The sequence below is a fragment of the Emydura macquarii genome, unplaced genomic scaffold (assembly GCF_026122565.2).
Source record: "Emydura macquarii macquarii isolate MOO-44397 ecotype Brisbane River unplaced genomic scaffold, CSIRO-AGI_Emac_v2 contig_450, whole genome shotgun sequence".
Taxonomy (NCBI): Eukaryota; Metazoa; Chordata; order Testudines; family Chelidae; genus Emydura; species Emydura macquarii.
In genome coordinates, this window is record NW_027130587.1 from 4,642,258 (window position 1) to 4,662,047 (window position 19,790).

The 19,790-nt window shown below is 46.7% G+C and overlaps 2 protein-coding genes across 2 annotated transcripts in view; both read right to left on the reverse strand.

Annotated features, from left to right (window-relative positions):
* Window positions 1-3,813: 3,813 nt before the first annotated feature.
* Window positions 3,814-12,822, reverse strand: PRKRIP1 (PRKR interacting protein 1). Its single transcript, XM_067537829.1, has 6 exons — window positions 12,662-12,822; window positions 11,732-11,810; window positions 10,147-10,247; window positions 9,195-9,280; window positions 6,827-6,894; window positions 3,814-4,550 (listed from the first exon to the last, which is right to left on the reverse strand). Exons 1-6 carry the CDS (start codon window positions 12,779-12,781, stop codon window positions 4,438-4,440), a joined length of 567 nt encoding a protein of 188 aa, XP_067393930.1. The 5' UTR covers window positions 12,782-12,822; the 3' UTR covers window positions 3,814-4,437.
* A 6,125-nt stretch (window positions 12,823-18,947) lies between these two features.
* Window positions 18,948-19,790, reverse strand: part of SH2B2 (SH2B adaptor protein 2) — a 64,387-nt gene continuing 63,544 nt past the window's right edge. The window contains exon 11 of the transcript XR_010917963.1: window positions 18,948-19,001. The gene's annotated coding sequence lies outside the window, so the exon portion shown is untranslated. The remainder of the gene's footprint in view (window positions 19,002-19,790) is intronic.

The window sequence follows — 19,790 nt, forward strand, 5'->3', positions numbered from 1 at the left end:
GAGTCCTGCACCACGTGACCGGAGCCGCCCAGCTCCAGCCTGGGTGGGACGGAGCCGAGAGACACCCCGTGACCCCCCGTCACGGGCAGGGAGGAGAGGGGCGGGGCCGGCGGCTCACTCCCGGCGGGGGGGGGGGGGTGCGAGAGTCTGGGGCTCGCCCCCGTGTGGGGGGCAGGGGGAGTCTGGGGGGGAGCCCAGAGCCGGGCCGATGCCGGGCCTGGTTTACACGGACCAGATCGGGGAGTGCGCTTGACTGCCCCAGGGCCAGGCCCTATCTACAAAGCCAGGTAGAGCCAGCCAGCCGCTCTCAAGCGGATCATCACAGTCGCAGGCCCCATTCTTTGCAGATCAAAAGACTGAATCCGTTGCATCAAAATGTCATCACAAGTCCATTTGAGGTAACCCCTCATCTCTGCCCCGAGGCCGGGTGGGACTCAGCAGGGTGGGAACAAGAAGCCCGGTTTGCTTAAATAAATAGGTATGCACCCCACCAATCATCCCTCTGCCTCACAAAACATCCCTGTGTCCCTCCCCGAGCTGAACTCAGAAAGGCAGTGAGTGACCTCTTCCTCTAGGCTGCAGCCTCCTCCCCCTGCAGTGCATATAGGAAAGTAACCCTTTAGAAACAAAGCTAGAGCACCGTGCCCTGGGCAGCTTCTGCTCCCCCCTCGATTGACTCCGCAGGAAATCACCTATGAACACATCAGAAGAGGGAGCAGGGATGGGGACTGTGTTGCAGGGACTTTACTGAAAAAGGAGATGCAGGAAAATGCAGATCCCAGGCTGGAAGTAACCAGGAACGAGTAACACAGTGGGGCAGCTTGACCCCAAAGTCGTCCCCATCTTTCAGAATTCAGTTTTCTTTCAGGGGGAAAAAGAGAAACAACACATAGCAAAAGCCAATTAAAGGGACAGTGCCATTCCAAATAACTCCTAGACCCTACAATAATATAAACATGCATTTTAATTTACTTTTTACCATTTAGGTTGTCCAATTTTTGCATTCATTCATGATGAGGTGCTGAAAGTTGGTCACTTTCACTGTTGGAGCCTTTATTTTACCAATCCTCATTTGGGACTGCATTGGACTAGAAATCCAGAGATCTGGGTTTTGTTCCCCATTCTGCAACCGCCCTTACCTAGAACAAACCACTTCCCCTGCTGTACTTCAGTTTCCCTTTCTATAGATGAGGATAATTATACTATTTTCTTTTTAAGGCCACTATGGCAGACTGCTTTTATTGTTCAGGGTGAAAACAGACATTGTATAGCACGTGGCTAGGCAGTGTCTTCTGGAAGAAGACACACTGCCACTGAAACATATCCCGAAAGCAGGTTACACAGATCTTTGCAGGATTTCTAGCAACATACACCAAATGGTGCCTGAACTGGCCCACACATTCAGCCCCCCCAGCGAGGGGGACAGCAGGGCACATTTCACCTTTACCAGTGCATCTTTGCCTTTGATGGGTTTCACTTACACACTTAATGTTCTTGGAAGGAGATTTGTGTATCAGCAATTCACAGTAGGTGCTTACTGTCATAAGGCAACAGAACCGGGCAGCATTTGGACCCTAATGTGGTGGGACAGACAAGTCCATTCAGAGAAGTGTCCTCATAGGACAGGTTTACCTTTAGTTAATGAAAAAAAACCATTCATTTTATTCAGCCCAGCAGCCTGACAGCTCAGAAGAGAAGCAATGACACAGGGTATAGTTTATTCACAAGAAGGACTCGTACTTCTACCCTCCCTTTCCCCACACACGCATAGACTGGGAAACATCTTGTTTTAAACTGTCTCCTACGAATCATCCTAGTGTGGAAAGTTTGCCCACCAGACTGCATGCCAGGAGCAAGTAAAGGGCACAGCCCTCCTAACTCATGTCTGCACCAAGATCCATGGGGAGATGCCACTGATCATGGAGTGTTGTTAACATGTGGCGTATTGTTACTGTACCTCCCTCCAAGCGTACTAAATGCCTCAACAACGAGGTGGGTGAACCAAGCACTACACTCTAGCATGAACTGACACAGGAAAATGTTAAAGACAAAAGACACTATCACCTGTGGGGAAACACTTTTCACAAAATGATAATTCTACATCTGACCAAGTCTTAGTCAAAGAAAATCTGCACAACACCCTTCAAAGGACAGGCCTGGGAACTTAAATAACTTTGCTAGACACAAAAAATCATGGACTGAATCAGGGACACTGCTGGAATTATGGCTCATTACAACTCTCTGACAGCCATTCCTCCCCACCCTCCAGTCCCCATTACTAGAGGGCTGTTAACTGGTCACTTCATCTTAAATGGTCCCTTGAAATGTGGGTTAACTACTTATGCTAAACAATTTGTTCCACCTTGTATTTAGCTGTGACGCTGAGCAAATTCCAAACTGGAAGAGCTCTGTGTAAGCCCAAAAGCTCTCACCAACAGAAGTTGGTCCATTACAAGATATTACTTCACCCACCTTGTCTCACTGATCACTGAGTCACTCAAATGTCTTCAATCCTACTCCCCACAGTGGCAGTGGGCTAGAGGCAGTATACAGAGAAGAAAAGTGTTCCACAGCTTGCTTTGAGGCACCACCCTCTGCAGTGATGAGCTCCAAACAGTACAATGCAGTTTTCCAGCACTGGAGAAAAAATTATCTTGCCCCAGGCCAATGAAGGAAAGGGATCCAGTCCTAGAGAACTTTCTTGGGGGGAAAACTCAGTGCCACTTGCAACTGATGAGATCTGTTTTCCCACTCTGTACCTTTTCCCTGCCAAGGGCCAAATAACTTCGCCACGAAAAGGCGCAAAAGGGTTTCGGCGGCGCGCACTTCCCGCCCGCCCGCGGGCCGGATCTTCTTTCGCGGGCCGGCCGGAGGTTCCCCACCCCTGCTGTACAATAACTTCACAAAGAAGCTTCACATTAACTTGCGCAAACACCACAACTGGTTTCAGGCAGCAACATCAGATGCAGAGGGTTGATCTGCAATAGTCTCCCCTTCTTTTGAGGTTATTTTAGAAAACTTAGCATCAGCAAAGGCTTGAGAAGAAAAAAAAATAGCTCTCGCACTGAAAGCATTCAAAAAATGACCAGCACTTCTAAGTTAAAAAGAAATACATGTTGTTCTCTTCAATCCAAGTTACAGAAACTGGACACAATAATGGATTTTGTTTTTTGTTTAACCGGTCAACACAGATAGAAAGTGCCACACTAACTGCTTCTGAAACCCAAAGTCTTCTCTCCACAAAACGGGCACGACTCAAGCAGTGGCAGTGCAAGCTGCCCTGCTAGCGTGCTTCAACCCTGAGGTTGCACTGTGCTTGGCCCAGCCAGCTCTGCCCCTTTCTGCAGAGACCGCCAGAAAGACAGTCTTTAAGAGAAGAATTCAGTCAAAGGAACATAAAATATTTAATCCAGCAACACAAGGTTCAAAGCATCATAGAGAGGCTGCTCCCCCTTCAGAAATGACTGGCTCTGTGGTGTTTACAGACCTACTTGGAAAAATTAGAATAAAAAGTTCCTCCTATCAGAAAACTAAAGGCACAGTAAACACAGCAGCTTTGTACAGTCTCAAATCTGTTTTCTCCACGTTGCCTTAAGTGCCAGTGGCTGGACAGCATTGCCAGACAGTGTTGAGTACTTCTCCTTTACTTTAACTCTGGATTGCCTGGAATTTCACACGCTTTCCTCCACCCTCTTGCTGAAACTTAAAGTACTGTTCATGCTCTTTAAAAACTCCTCAGTCTAGCTTTAAAATCAGCATTCAAGAGGTTCTTCATTTTAGTTAAATCACATTCAAATAAGCACAGACAAGAAATCAGACATTCCCTTTTTATTAATAGAAAAATTTAAAAGAAAGTGGTAGGGCACATCTGAGCAATAAAAAAAAGGGATCCTCTGTTTAAATATCTAGCACACCTGTCTAGCAACAGAAGCGGATTCATTCCCGTTAGAAATGGGCCCAATGCAAAACCCCAAATCGAAAACACTCACAGTGTGGGGAAGTTTGGGCCCAGACCAATCTTTACTTCAGGCTTGATTCTGCCCTCAGATTCATGCCTCCCATTCCTACTGATTTCAATAGAAGTTGTGTACATAGCTTTCAGGGCAGAATTTGCCCTAAATGTTGATGGATATGTTTTAGATCTCAGACAGAAAACAATTTGGGCCATGCTAGAAAGAACTCTAGGGTAACACAGGCTTGTGGCTGTCTCATTAGAGCAACCTTATAGCAGACTGCACAGCAGTTATACAAGCAGTTATGAAAATATTCTTATTTGGCAGCTCTCTACCAAAAGCCTTTGGGACTCATATGTGAAGGTCACTCCTCCACTGTCAAGCAGGTACAACATATGCTAATGGGTTCTGCCCAGCTGAGATGAAAGATTCCATGTTCCTGAACATAAAGCAATGAACATTGTTTCCAGCTGCCACTGCATTATCATCTTCCCATCACAAAGCTGGGCTCTTCTGCATCATCTTCCTTCCCTTCCTCCTTCTTGGTATCCTCATCTTCTTCATCACTGGTCTCTTGCTCTTGAGAATGGTCAGACTCTAAAAGGGTAAACAGAATGTAACAAGGAATGCAAGCCAATGCACTAAACAGCAAATTAACCTCACAAATGAGAAAATAAAATTGTATTAGGTTACCTACCTTGTCCATTCCTAAGGGGTCACTGCAGGTTTGCTCCCTACCATGTGTTTACCAACATTTTGTCCAGTTAATTTTAAAGGCCCCATGTGATATGTTCCCAAGTGAAAGGATGAGAGCAACAAAAAAAAATCTCCCTGTCTGGAATACTCCTTCCCCCAATATTCAGACAACGTCTTTATTTTCTTAATTTTATCCCATTGCTCCCAGTTATTACTACCACCCTTTGTACCACTAGGTAACTCCAGTATGTCCATTCAAGATCACAGCTATTTTATAGCTGTGCTGGGATCTGCAACCCACTGACGGGTTTGGCCTTGCTTAGAAGCACACAGAGCTCTTTGGGGTATGTGTTGCAAACCAGGTTCATGAAAAGCTTCCCAAGTTTCAACCTGTTAGAGAAGACCAAACCTGGAACTGTTTATCCAGACCACAACGATGAACTTTGGAAGTCTGATTGGATAGGGACCTTGATCCAAAATCCCTCCTATTGCCCTCTCCAGCACCTTAATTGGTTTGGGACACAACAGTACTCAGCCCAGGTGCCAGTCCTTGGACGCAGCATTTATTTTTTAAAGTAGTTTGATGCCACCAAGTGGCGAAGCTGTGTAATGTCACTTGATATTAGGCACCATGCTTTATTTATTTATTTAATTTTTTTAAAAAAATGAAGGTGAGAGGTGCTAGATTCACAGTCCTGGAGGTTGAAGTCCTATTTATTCAGTGAACAAGATAAAAGCTTTCCTACCCAATCCAACCAATATGCTGCAACCTTGCCTTGGCAGGGCTCTTTCTAGAAGACAGAGGAGAGCGTGATCTCTGGTGAGATTTCCAAGAAGCTTGCCAGTTACTGCCATTCACTGTGATGCTAGTTCAGACTAACAATCTAGATGTGAAAGGCTCCACATGACATCACCAGTCCCTGATGCATCAATTCCAGTACATAATTTTAAATATGACACTAGTCAAAATAAACTCTGAAATTTACATTCCCATCATGACCAAGCTCCACAGCAAACTAAAGAACTGACAACATGGGACCAAATCCACTGTATAACAGGTCAAAGGCTGGCAAATGTCCGGTTCAAATAGATTTGTGTTTTAAAAGCAGAAATATAAATAAAGTCAAAGTAAGCTGGAAATGCCAGCCAACTCAAACATCGAACACACCTGTCACAGTATTGCTACAGCGCTCAAAGACTTCCTGTGGAATCATAATTCAAAGCCACAAAGTGCAGTAATTGCTAAGAAAACTGAGATATAATGCTCTCACTGAAGCTATCTCGTCAACATGTGTTTGATCCTCATCTTACTGAAATATCTAAAGTTCCAGATATAAATAGAACAGATACAGAATTCTGGATTTCTATCGGTGGAATACTGATGGCAATGGAATAGATCACTCTCTTACATGCAGTACCATAACTCAAGTTTCTTGCTGGTCAAACAGTGTGTGGTTCTAATTTTTCTGTTCTCTCCTCCATGTGTAAGACTATTTTTATGTAGTCTGATTTCTTTTTAAAAAATGTCTTTTGTAAAATGCTCTTCAAGTTCTCAATTTGACCGAGCCAAAATATCTGCAACTGCATCACCTTAGGAAAACAGGAACATTTGCGACAGTTAAGGAGCAAACGAAACCTGTTTGTTAGCGCTATTCTGAATGAAGGGTAACGTTTTCACCAGAGGGCATGTCTACATTGCAGCTGGGAGGCTTCTTCCCAGCCCAGACAGACAGACTCACTAATTCTGCTCAAGCTAGCATGCTAAAAATAGCAGTGTGGACACTGCAGCACAGGTAATGGCATGGGCTATCTGCCAAAGTATAAGCTTGCCCAAACCCCTTGGTCCGTACTTTGGTGGTAGCCGGTACTGCTATGTCCACACTACTTCTGTCAGTACACTAGCTTGAATGTACCTAGCATGTCTCTCTGTCCAGGCTGGGACGCACACTCCCAGCTGGTGCACAGATATACCCCGGGCGATTTACCAGGCTACCTCCAAAGTGAATTTCAATGCGGCTTTTGAAAATGATACTGAAATTTCAACTTTACCAGACTATCTTGTCCTCCATCACACAGGCACAAACCGCAGGCTCAGGAGTGATACAAAATCAGCTATTGCCCTTGTATTGGAGAATAGAACTGAGCCCACAGAAAGGGGAAAACTCGATTCCACTGACCTTCTTGATGCGTCTTTTGCTCAAGTTTACTTTTCTTAGCCATCAGCTTCTTCTCTTTTAACTTCTGGCTGTAAAACAAGAACACTTGTGATGTGCAAAAAGATTAAAATGCTTGAATTTGCACTATTTGAATGTGTTAAATGATGTGTTGCTGCCAGGTTTGAAACTTGGATCTTAACGGACAAATTCAGGTCAAATCTGGCCTCAAATTTACATTTAGGAAAATGAAGATTGACAAAACAACACCAACAGAAACGTTCCCAAGTTGTTTTTATTCCAACTGAAACTTTCTTTTTTAGCTATTTCCCTGCAGGACTTGCAACCCAAATGCTATTAGAGGAGAACCTGAAAATGGAACAGACACAAAACAAAAGTGAATGTGACTAGTCTATTTTCATTGTCCAAGGTAAAAAGCCCAAAAAGCAAACAGAATGGTGAAGTCAGTTTATTAAAGATGAACATTAAAAATTAGAAGGTTTTATCAGTAACAAGAATTTTTATATATAAAGATTTTAGCTTGAAATCATCTCCTAAGTATATGGATAAATTACAAACTCATCTCCCCATAAACGTGCTTCAGCCCTAACCTAATGGAGCACCTCTAAGCGTAGGAGGGAATTTCAGTCTCCATGGCTCATTCTCTACTTGGCCCGTATGTCAAGAATGCTAACAAGATACCAATTAGAGTCAAGAGTGGCAAGGCTGTTTGTGATGTGGATACTTGTGCTCAGATACGTTAACCAAGACCAACAAGTAATTTCACAGACCTTTCAAAAGCTGGTAGCAGTTTTCTGTCATGAGAAACCTGAAAACTGGTCTCCAGTGGTACTGAATGGAAGCTACGGGGCCTCAACACCTCTGAACATTCAGTCCTTTAGGTTGCCCTGGTGTTTTAAAAAGATACTGTACTAAACAAATATTGTCGAATTCACAGGCTTCCAGCATTCCAATACAATGCCAGGAGTATTCTTGTTAACAGGAGTTTATCTGTGTCAATCCCATACATGCTGATGGATGAGTCGGTTATAATGTGGGTTTTAAACATTTCATGTTAATCAGAGGTTCCATATATGAGGTATGTTTTCAGGGCTAAATTCACCATTGGTATAAAACAGCACAGCACTGTTGACTTAAATAGTCATGCCTGAGACTTAACTCACTCCTATAATAAACTAGCTGTGACCAGCCTTGGGTGAAGCTCCGGGATCTCACCACTAAAATTAAGAAAAAATGCTCCACTGCTGGTAAAGCGCCCCCACCTCAGGAATGCCCCAGCAAGAGTTATAAACCCAACAGTTGTAAAGGGAGAATACAGAAAGACCCAGCTAATGGTAAATTAAATAAAATAAACTCTGACCAGTGAATTTATGCTGATCATCTGCACAAACAAAGATGATCATAAATAGGTTTTGAGCAGGGAGGAGAAAACATAGGTGCCAGCGCGTGACTCGTTAAGTTTTGCATTACCTAGGGGTACTGGATAATGTGATCGGTTTAGTAGAGTTAAAGGAGGTCACTAGTTTTACCTATAGAGTGTAAATGGAAAACAATGCTCTTTGGGAACCATCGCTGGACTGCAGTTCAACATCAAACTGCTAGAACGCTTACCCTTCTGCACGACAGTGATGTCAGAGGCATCACTGGCAACCGCAGATGAGTGACTCTTGACTGGTCATCAGGTCTAGTTTGGCTGTATATTGAGAGCGGTGAGAATAACAGATTTGCTTGGCATGTGTATCCTGTGTGTGCTGCTAATGAATAGATATTTAGAGCACAGCTGTGTGAGGCTCTTTCATTGGGAAAAGGTCCTGCAGACCCAGAGAGCCTCGAGCCCTGTGGGTAAGGGCAGATACTTAAATTGACCAGGATTTTCCTGAGCCCCATGGGTAAGGGTAGGTGCCTTATACCCCAAGCCCTTGGCAGAGAAAGAGTAGGGGTATCTAAATTAACTGGGTCACACCTTGAACTCTCAGTAGAGCACAGGCAGGGTGTTCTAAATTTTTGCGGTTCACACATGAATGCAAGTAGTAAATCTGATCTGTAGTCTTTTTGAGTGTCCAAACAAAACTATGAGTTGAATTTATATGGGATACTGATCTACAAAGTCATCAGCTTTTTTCTGCTGGCTCATATTCCTCCAAATACCCAAGATGCACAAAGATTTTCTGAACTTAAAGTTCTTGGCTCCAAGAGCTACAGACACTCACTTAAGAAACTTTTAATGGTGACACTTTTGAAACTGATCTCTGTAGCCAGCTGAAAGATTTGGACAGTGGAAGACAGCATTTAGCCAAAGTACGTAGCTATAGGCAGGACATAAAGCATTAGAGTTTCTATGTTCAGTCTCCTGGGAACAATTTGCCCTCACCGTTTTCTTCTGCGTTTCGCTGTCTGCTCCTCTGCAATCATCTTATTCTTCTCCAATTTCTTCTGGTATTCGTCATCCAGTTTTTGCTGTAATTGATCATATGACATTTTGGTTACAATTTAAGCAAAATATGATTCATTATATAAATCATTTCTCTATATAGGAAGAAGTCTCTGAGCAAACACGTTGGGGAGATCTGCCAGCAGGTTTGGTGTGAATGCCTTTTTACATGAAAAAGCATGTATTGATAAGAAAAATGTTCTATGTAAAATTTAACATGGGCCAAATTCCAAGATCCTTAATTGGGAGGGATGGAGGAAAAGGGGGTGGGAGGGGGAGACCTAATCAACATCAATGGCAGCAAGAACTTGAGGATTTGGCCCTGTAAAGTTATATAGCAAAACCATGGAAGATAGCAGCAACATACGAATCAAGTGACTCTGAAAGCTTTGCTGAGAGAAGGAATCAATTGAGGGACAAAAATTGTTGAGAGAGCGGTGCTCATGTATCCCTGGTCCAGAACTTAAGAGCAAGTCCAGGAGTGTGCAATTTTTGATCCCTGACTGTATAAAAGTACTTGTTTTGAGGCTGTCTTGGCAAGTTGAGGGCTGTTAACCAAGGAAGCATAAGCAACGCCACTCACTTTATTGGCATGGAAGAATCTACTCATGTTTCTATTGATTTTTAAAGCATTTTTAGTCATATTTGGGGACGGGGGCATAAGCACTCTGGCTTAGTCCACCTCCAGCAGTGTCATCCAGTACAGAGACAGGATGGCAGATGTCTGATGCAAACAGCCAAATTTATTAATGCTGGTTTTCCAGGGCTCCATATATCCCATATTAGGAAAAACAGACAGTTTGAAGTTAATCTGATTTCACACACTTTTAGGAAAACAATGCAGTGAACACGGAGTAATCTGGCAACTGACTGCAATAAAGGGCCCGCTTACCTTCTCAGCCATGGCATCCATGAAATCCTGCCTCTGGTACTCTCGCCGGCGAAGATGTCGATACACGTGGAATTCCCCACTGCCTGCTCCAGCACTAGAACCTGCCAATGACACAGGGATCGTTAGACAGTCTGCTACTCTTAGTACTGTACACACAGCACTCCTTAGGGAATGTCAGAGTTAGATTTACCTAAACTCTGCCCTTTAAGCACGGACATCTGCTGAGGAGATCAAAATGAACGGCACAGGGTGCAGCAACAGTGTCTGGTGTACTCTGAAAGCACTCAGCAGCCGTGGAGCTTGTGTGGGGCTTGTGTTTGGAGTTCTGAGTTTAACAAAACTCCAGTTTTAAAAAGGTCCTAGGTCTGGGCGTGTAACATAGACCAACGAAGACGCTCCCAAATGAATACCTCTGGGATACAGCCAACCAAGGTATTGTGGGAAGTAAAGACCATCACAAGCTGGCAACAGCACAAGGTGTTTGTCGCTGATTTTTACCCAGCCCAAGTCAACAGAGTTTGAAAGCCAGAGTGAGCTATGAGATACCGGTGGTTCAATCCAGTTTCTACTGGTCAGCAGCCTGTGTCACAAAATCAGCACCACCGTCGTTCATTCACTAGACCTCTTGCCGTCAATCTCAGTTGAGTCTCTAAGAACGGAATGGGCCATGGAGACAGAAGTCGCCTCCCACTCTGCTCTAGGTAAAGGTATGCTGCCTGGGCAATGTGGTGCATCCTGCCCTGCTATGCACATACAGACCATCTCCCTCCGGCCTCCTTTCTACACACATTACTATGTCTTGTGTGAAGTCAGGGAGGTAGAGCAAATACAGTGGTAATGAAACCTTTTGTATTCTGCTCCCCACGCATCCTTTTAAGGCAATGATGATATTATAGATATAGTTGGCTTCCCCCCAATACCCCCCCCACCTTTTTTTTTTAAAAAGATGATCTTCAGGGATCCCTCTTTCTGGCACCAACCTGCTCCCCAAACTCCCACTGGGGTTTCACCTACAGGATCCGTCCCTTCCCTTTGATTGCTAAACAACCTCTTTAAGGCCCCAATTCAGCAAAGTACTTAACAGAGACACGGTCCCAGAACAGAGGGTGGCCTTGTGTTTAAGGCTCAAGTCTAAGCGTCAAGAAATCCAGGTTGATCCTGGCTCAGAAGTTCATTATGTGCCTCAGTTTCCCACCTTCTGAGGACAGGGATAATACACTCACAGAAGGGGCTGTGAAGTTTGAATTAGCATCCCCGAAGCACTTTGAGATCCTAGAGAAGGACCGCGTTACTACTTGCTATCAATACAGCAGCACTTTGCCTCTACCCACACGGTCAGAAATGCAGACAAGCTTTCTGGAGATGCTTAGGTGCTGTTCACATCACACTCTGAAAATAAACAGCCCCAATGTAGACTAATAAAAAGACACCTTGGAAAAATGCCACCAAAAGCACATTCCAGGTTGCTTTTCTTAACAGGAGTAGACAGTGGAAAAGCTTCCTCCCCCCTTCCCCCCGCTTTATTACACATTCAGCTAGTACTTGGCCATTCGATTGATAGTTATTTGAAGAATAGCGCCCTTACCCATAACATCTCTCACAAATTCTGGGGGAGGGCGGGGTGCCCATTCATTTAGTTTTTCAGGAATCGGAACAGTCTTATCCTACAATGAGAAACAAACCAACCATCAATATTTCCTTTGGGCGGAGACTGAAATTTTAATGCACTATGGAAAGTTGATATACACCCACTGGTGGAATCTCTGCATGTCAGCACAGACCCGAGCAGAGGTAGAACTGGGCTAGCTATTCTCCCCCAGCACAAGAACTGGGGGTCAGTGGCCCCAAGGGACAGGAGTCCGGGTATACCCCCAGAATGGGAACTGGAGGTCAGTGCCACTGCCCCCACCACCACACATGCTGAATTTGGGATTTCCTCCCAGCACACAGATTGGAGGGTTACAGTATCTCCCCAACAGGAGGTGTGGGGGAATCAGTCCCCCCCGGGGGGGAGGGAGGGGAAGGATCAGGCTGTCCCAAGCACAGGAGCATAGGTGATCAGTCTCCTTGGAGGGGGAGATTGGGGAGTCCCCAGCACAAGGGATGATCAGTCCCGGCGGGGAGAGGGGGGGAGGGGATGTTTGGTCCAGGCCCCCAGCACAAGGACCGAGGTCAGTTCTGCAGGAGACTGGTTCCCAGGGGGTTCGGTTTGGGCCTCCAGGCCAGGGAAGGGGTTGGGGTGCCCCAGGGCAGAGAGGGGGTCAGCGGGGCAGGGTGTCCCAGCACTGAGATGGGGGGGGGGAGTGGGGGTCCAAACCCCCAGCACTGGGAGGGGGGTGAGTCGGGCAGGGAAGGGGGGGCTGGGATACCCCGGGCAGGGGGGATCAGTTCCACGGGGGGCTGGTCCGGGCCCCCGGCCCCGCAGCGGGTCGGGTCGGGTCAGGGTGCCCCAGGCCTGAGACTGGGGGGGCAGCAGCGGGCGGAACCAGTCCCGGGGCAGGCGGGCCGGGCTCACCGGATTCTTCATGAGCCGCTCCAGCCGCAGCCGCTGCTCCTCGGCCGCGCTCCGGGGGATGACCAGCGGCTGCGGCTCCTTGCGGGGCCGGGGCGGCCGCGGGGCCGAGGGCGCCGACATCTCCGGCCTCCGCCGGCAGCGCCTGGGCCTGCCCTGGGGGGCCCGCCGGTCCCTCTTGATGACGTCATGGCGGCGACAGGCCGCCGCTCATTAGCATACATGAATATGCACCAGGTCAGGCGGCTTGCTCGCGAGCCCGCTGTATGTTAATGAGCCCGTCGCTAGTCAGAGCGAGGCGCGCGCGGGTTCTGTCTCTCCGTGAGCGCGGGCGTCACGTCGCGTGCCAGAGCGCGGCCCCTCTCTCTGTTGTTATTGTAGGGTCGCCTGGGAGAGCTGGCTCCTTATCCACCCCTGGGGACTGGTTTGTTATTGTAGGGCCGTTGGCGCGCCCAGCTTTGTTTTTGTCGGGTTGCCTGTCAGGACTTGGCCCTACCCGCTGGTTTATTAGTGCAGGGGAGCTGGGGAAGGGGCTGAGGTTAGTGGTACCCTGGGGACTGTCCACTGCTGCCCTGCGCCCAGCCCCAGCTGCAGGGCGTTTCAGGGAGGCTGCAAGCCGGCTTCCAAGATGTGGAGTCGTCCCCTCAAAATCAAGGCGGCACCTGGGCTCTACCTCAATGTTAGCGTGAGCTAAGCTCACCTCTTCCGCCGTGGGCACAGCTCGGGCTCCCGAAGAATCCTCCCCGCGGCCTAGCTAGCACGGGGCTGGATTTACTGCAACCGCCGAAAAACCCCTTCCCTGGGTGGAGTGTCTGCACCCAGTGCTACAACACAGCAACTGTAGCCCTGCCCCTGTTGTGCACACACCCTAGGCAATGTCCTGGCAGGAACACAGCTTAATACCAGAGCTGATCCAGATTGATCCAGCAGTGGTATGGAAGGGATCTGAGGAAGCTGGAAGGATAGATGGTTCATGCCCCTCACAGCCCTTTAAGCCATGCCTAAACCCCAACTGTTCATCTGGCTCAGAGCCAGTCTAGTCAAGCTGGTAAAAACTACATAGTTGTTTAAATGCTGGGGCCTTGTGTGACCGTCCGTGCCTACGGTAGCCCACCTGACAATGCCAAGGGCAGAGCAGATTCTCCCAGAACTGGTGGGTAACACTGAAGTTAGATTCCTTGACCAGTCACAGACAGTGTTCCTGATTTCCCAAGCTGGTTATCAAGAAGCTGCAACAAGAAATGCACAGCCCCCTTTATTGCATTTCAGCTTCTGGCTCCCAATCAGTAAAGAATAAGTTATTTAAAACTCTATTCCCTTTACCAAAATGTTCTCCTCATCCCCAAAAGATCAGCAACATTACCAGATCAATGTAAGTTTGGATCTTATCCAAAATACAACACTGGCAGCCAATCCTTTAGTAACTAAAACTAAAGGTATGTTATAAAAGGAAAAAAACAAACAAGAAGAGAGATGTTAAATGGTCAAAGCAATCAGATGCATACAAATTGAAATTCAAAGTTCATATATATCATATTCTCAGCAGAATTGGGGAGTTTGCAGGCTCCTCTTGAGTACATCCAATACCTGGCTGGGTCTCAGTCCTTTGTTTCACAACTTCAGGTGTAGAATAGTTGATCCAGAGATAGGAAGGAAGCAGGAATGAAGACAAGTTGGAGATGGTGCAGCTGCATTTTATAGTTTCAGCCATGAGGCTTCTGCTTCCTTTGTCCCAAACACAGCCCCACAGCACATGGCATGGAAAAGCCTCAGAGTCCCCTGTCCATAGGCATGTTCCTACATGTCCTGGTGACTCATAAGGTGCAGCCCCCGGTTTCATTGGATTCATTGTACGTGAGTTCCCTGGATGGGCCATTAAGTAGGCTTAGTGCTGCCACCATCCTGTCTGAGGGTGTCACCCAGAAACACAGCAGAAGTTTGAAATACAAATATGCCAGACATATTTAGACCTCATAGCACAAAACATACATACGTATAAACATGCTTATCACGCTTAGTGGATCATGACTTTTCCCTCGGTAGCTTGCATGGCATATCCTATATGTTTATTGCAGTTCTGTAACACTGGTATCAGTAATATTATAAATGGTCATTCTTAATCCATACAGCATCACACCCTGTCTACAGCATACTTCTCACTATTGCTTCCACCAATACAACCGCACCTGTGTCGGCAAGGGCAGAAAATGGTAGTAGCCACAGCTGAAGAAAGTAGAGACATACACACATTATGTAAAGTACATGAAGCTATACAGCTGAAAAAGTGCTCTATGGTGCTTTTTCTTTTCCCTGAGGTATTACAAAGCACTGGCGTTTTAAGAATGATGATCATCAGTCATATAGTACCCTTTGCATCCAAAGCACCTTTAATATTATCTCATTAACCCTCAACAGGGTAAGTAGGATTACCCCCACGGCACAGCTCTAAGGCACAGAATGTTTAAGTGACTTGCCCAAACCTACAACAGGATAGAGGGGCAGAGCTGGGATCGGAACTCAGTTGTTCCCAAGTCGCCGTCCTGTGCTCGAACCCCTAGATCGACCTACTCACTCTCATGCTCTTTCAAAGCTGGGTTTGTTTGGTTGTTTTATTATAACCCAACCAGAGCAATCTCCTACCCTCAAGTAGCACCGTTGAGCTGAATATGGTCCCCAGAGCCCTGCAAGACATACCAAAGAGAGTTGGCCTCAGCGGTTTGCAAAGTAGATCACATTCTGGCTGTATATCGTGGCTGCTTATGGTTGTGCACGCCCGCTCTGCAGAGGCTGTGCGATTGAATTCAGTGCATTCAGCACCAGCACGCCTGCCCATGCCAAATTTCTCCCTCAGTAGCAATGTAAGCAGCACTGTACTTCCTAGCACCTCTGTGTGTTGCTGCTTGCACCATCTGTTTGTGTCACTTTAGTAATTAACCAGTGCTCCCTGCGACACCTCCCAGGCTTTTGTGCACAGACAGTGATGGATGAGGGTGGCTTGAGGGGTGCTGCTTCCAACAACGCAGGAAATCTGTGAGAGGAAGAAGGCGTTTAGGTAGCTCACTGCAGGTGAGCCTGTACCAGGCAGAACCCCTTTCACAGCCTTTGCAAGCACCAGTCTTGTACCAATGGGGCGGTTGTAAACCTGAGTGACTTTTTAGCCATTGCAACAGCTGGAAATCAAGAACCAGGAGTCAATACAGAGCCCAGCTGGAACACAAGCTTCACATGCAAGCCAAATTTCTTGTCAGCCAGCTGTGTCCCTACAGAAATGGCATGACATTCACTCTGACTAAGTGCAGGCCATAATTAGCTACTAAAGGTCAGGTGCAATGGACGAAGGGTATAAGCCTTTTTGTATTTTATACTAAGGTTGGCTGAAGCTGCAGAATCTGGATCCAGATTTCAAATGGCCTAAAGGGGCAAGGGATGTGCAGGGGCAAGAGCTTTGGGTCAGCTCTACATTTAAGGATCATTTACAAAATCTGGATCTAGCTATGAAACCACCTCCCCTGCTGCCCAAAATGACAGAGAATGTGGAGCTGGGTTTCTGGTTCAGCCCCTTCTATGTTTACATGACTCCTTTAGCTCCTCCGAGGCTGACCTAGAAATCACACTGGTTGATGCATCATGTTGGTCTGTTTTCCAAAACTGATTTTAAAAAGGGTGTGAGCGTAGTGCTGGCAGAGTTCCCAAATGGCTGACAATACCAGAGCTTGAAGTCTTGACAGCCACAGTCCAGGCAGGAGCAAGACACACCCCCAGCCCCCTCCCACTGACTGACCAGCTGACTGCTGTTGGGCTCCACAACTCATTCAGCCCTTGGGCCTTCTGCTAAGACTGCCAGAAAGGGGGGCAGTTTGTGCCAGTTGTGATGGTGGTTTCCATGATGTGGACACCCCTCTCCTCGGAGCTGAACAGAGAACAATTCATTTCCCCCAAGCCCTGGAACTGCCCCAGTCAACTTTCGTCACAAGCAGGTTGGAGATGAAAGGTGCTACATACAGTGTCATTACTAATCCACTGAAACCCATCCAGTCCCTCTGCAGTGTTTGATACCTAGGTGCTCATCGGACAGTCTGATTGCCCTATGGGGCATCTCCCCATTTCTTCATCACTGCAGCTGCTACCTCTACAAAGCTGTAGTTCCAAGATCAGACCCACCGACCGCAATTCCCTGCCCCAAAGCAGAACAGTCACTGGCCCCCCTAGAAGGGATGGCTCAGGTCCGAGTGAGCTTCTGCTGCAAGTTTTTAGTTATTTAATATGTGCTGTGCAGGTTCCCGGGCAGCTGAGGCATCTGCTATTCGGCTTCCCGGGTCCCTTGGACTCCCCAGGGAGATTACTGATGAACTATGAAGCTGGTAGCAGATACCACCTCCTCAGCTGCCTGGAAACCTGCATGGCACATAATAAATAAGCTCGACCCAGGGGAAGGGCAGAGACCAGCCTTGGGGAAAGACGAGGGGATGTGGAGGAGAAGAGGATACGTATCTATCCTCTCATCTGCCAGGGGCCCTTTTAAATTACTGGGCCTCTGGGCAATTACCCCCCCTGTTGGCAGGCCTAGCCAATATAAACATTTCAATGTTGGGAACGACTGCCTGAATGTCAAGTCATGGCTCTGGGGGTGCTATCCCCTAATGGAGCAAGGTGTAATGTCAATCAGGAGTGGAAAAATAGCTACAAACAAAGGGAGTTACTGGCTAGCTTGATTCCGTAGATAATCCAAACCGTGGGTTCCAGCTGTAACAAGATACGACCACATAAAATTACACCCACTTCACTTGTCATCTAAAGGAGCCCACACGTATAGTATGTAGAAAGAGCAATGAGCACGGTGTGCCCCCAAACCGCACACCGCTAGGAAATTGCCGTGAGCCAGCAGTGCAGTTTGTACTTGCCTGCTATTTTTAAGATACTCACTAGGGGCAAGATAACTGTCAGGGTTGTGCAAAAATAGCAAATATTTCTTTGCAAAATTTGAAATGATAGTTTTATGGTGGGTCTTTGATCAACTCCAAAATTATGCTGATTGCAGACTGGCAGGTTTTACATCAGAACAAGAAAACATTTGCGTGTTTTAATGGGAAAAAACCCCTCCAACCCTGATCTTTTTTCTAAACAAATGTTTGTATTTCAAAATTCATCATTTTGAGGTGTTTTCTTGAAAATGGGAACATTCTTGAAAGAAACTGAACTTGTTATCACTCTAAAATGCTCCTACATTTGGATTGGGAGGTGGGACAGAAATCTCCATTTTTGACATTTGAGTTTTGCAGTATCTGTGTGAAATGTGAAAACCTTCAATTCTGAGGTTTCTCAGATTCATTGTAAATAAGTCTCTCAGCTCTAATAATCACACACATTACAGCAGTTCTGATTCCATCCAGCGGAGGCCACTGGTGCTCGTACAATTAAGCCAGGACATTACAGCATAGCTGACTTGTCTTACATTGTTTCTACTTCTAGATCTCCATGTTCATTACAAATGGACACACGTCCTTCTCTGAGCTTCCCAGGAATCCTGTAAAGGGAGGACAGAACATTATTTTCCAGCACAACCCACAATTATTTTGTTCTTGCTGCCGGAGGTTGCAGCTCACCAATACACCAGGGCATGAATAACTTACGTTGTGTGCCTTGCATATCAGTAATTGGCCCTTGTGCTTAGGGATCAAGCAACTGAGCTTCCTCTAGTGAAGAATTCCATCCTGCTTTTCCTAAAAGTGTTATTGCTTCACCACCTCCCGCCAAAGACTGATGAGCGACAGAACTAGCCAAGGTCCTGTCTGGCCTGCAACTGTGGGGTTTTTATAAACCCAGTTATCCGAACTGGTTACAAGAAACAAGAGTCCAACATCTTGCTTCAGAAATCGACCCATGTGTCACCAGGGTTTGCGCAGCACCCCTCATCACGCTTGTGCCAGTGCACTCCGAGATACTAGAGCAGACAGAGCTGAAGGACCTAACAAGGGGGAACCCATTACACAGCCAAAACTGCATGCTGGGAGTTGCAGGGAGACAGTGTGTCAATGTAGGACTCTGGCAAGGGAGAGGAGTTTAGCCTCAAGGGTGCTAACAGAGTATGAATGATGATGGCATCCTCTGCAGGTCTGACCACGCTGAATTTACCAGTGACCCACCTGACAAAGACAGCACCAGAACAGGGGGCTGCATGCGGTTAGCTGCTCACAAAAACCTGCAAAACAGGCTAAAACTAGCAGGAATATCTCAGGTCCAGGGCACAGACGCTTCATCATTGGGACAGCTCTGGGCACCACTTGGAAGTGCTTCGCAGCCCAAAAGTGCTCCACCACCATGCTTTGAGACCACTGTCTAAGTGCTGCATGTGAAAGAGGGAGAAGGGTCTTGGGGTTAAGGCACTAGCTGGGGATGCAGGAGCCCTGGGTTTAATTCCCAGTTCTGTTTACTCCCTGTGGGACCTTGGGAAAATCACAATCACTGTACATCAGCTTCCCCCACTTAAAACAGAGACAAAAGGTACTTCCTTCTCACCCTGCAAGTGGCTTGCTTGTAAAGGCTGGAAGCTCTTTGGGGCAAGAACCATCTCTTGTCCCGTGTTTGTACTGCCCTAGCAAATGCAGCCCATATCTCAATTGGGACTTCTTGGTGCTACCGTTCTACAAATCATAAACAATCTGCACATGTACACACGCACGGGGCTTGGTCCATGATCGGGCCTCCTATGCGCTATGATAAGCTAATACAGCAAACAACACTCTTACAGCAAATCCAGAGAAGCCCCTATAATCACTTTCAATGCAGTGTCTTGGTTCAAGTGGTTTTATTTCAAAACTGGAACTCAATTTCCCCATTTGTTTTACAAGTTGTTGTTTAAATAAATTTATTTATTCTACAGAACATTACACTTTTCCCTACTTCCACCTATTTACAAATTAACAGTTTGCTTGTAAATTGTTCACTCCCCCCCTTTCCCGCTTACCATCCCTGCACCCGAGGCAGAATGGGGAAAAGCAGCTAGCTGGGGTAGGTCTCCAAGGCAATGCTTCGCCCCCATCCCACCAGCTTGTTGAGTTTTTCTGGAGAAGGAGAGTGAGAATGGCAGCCACATTTCGATATCTGGACGCTCCCCATCAGTTCCTTGGTGTGC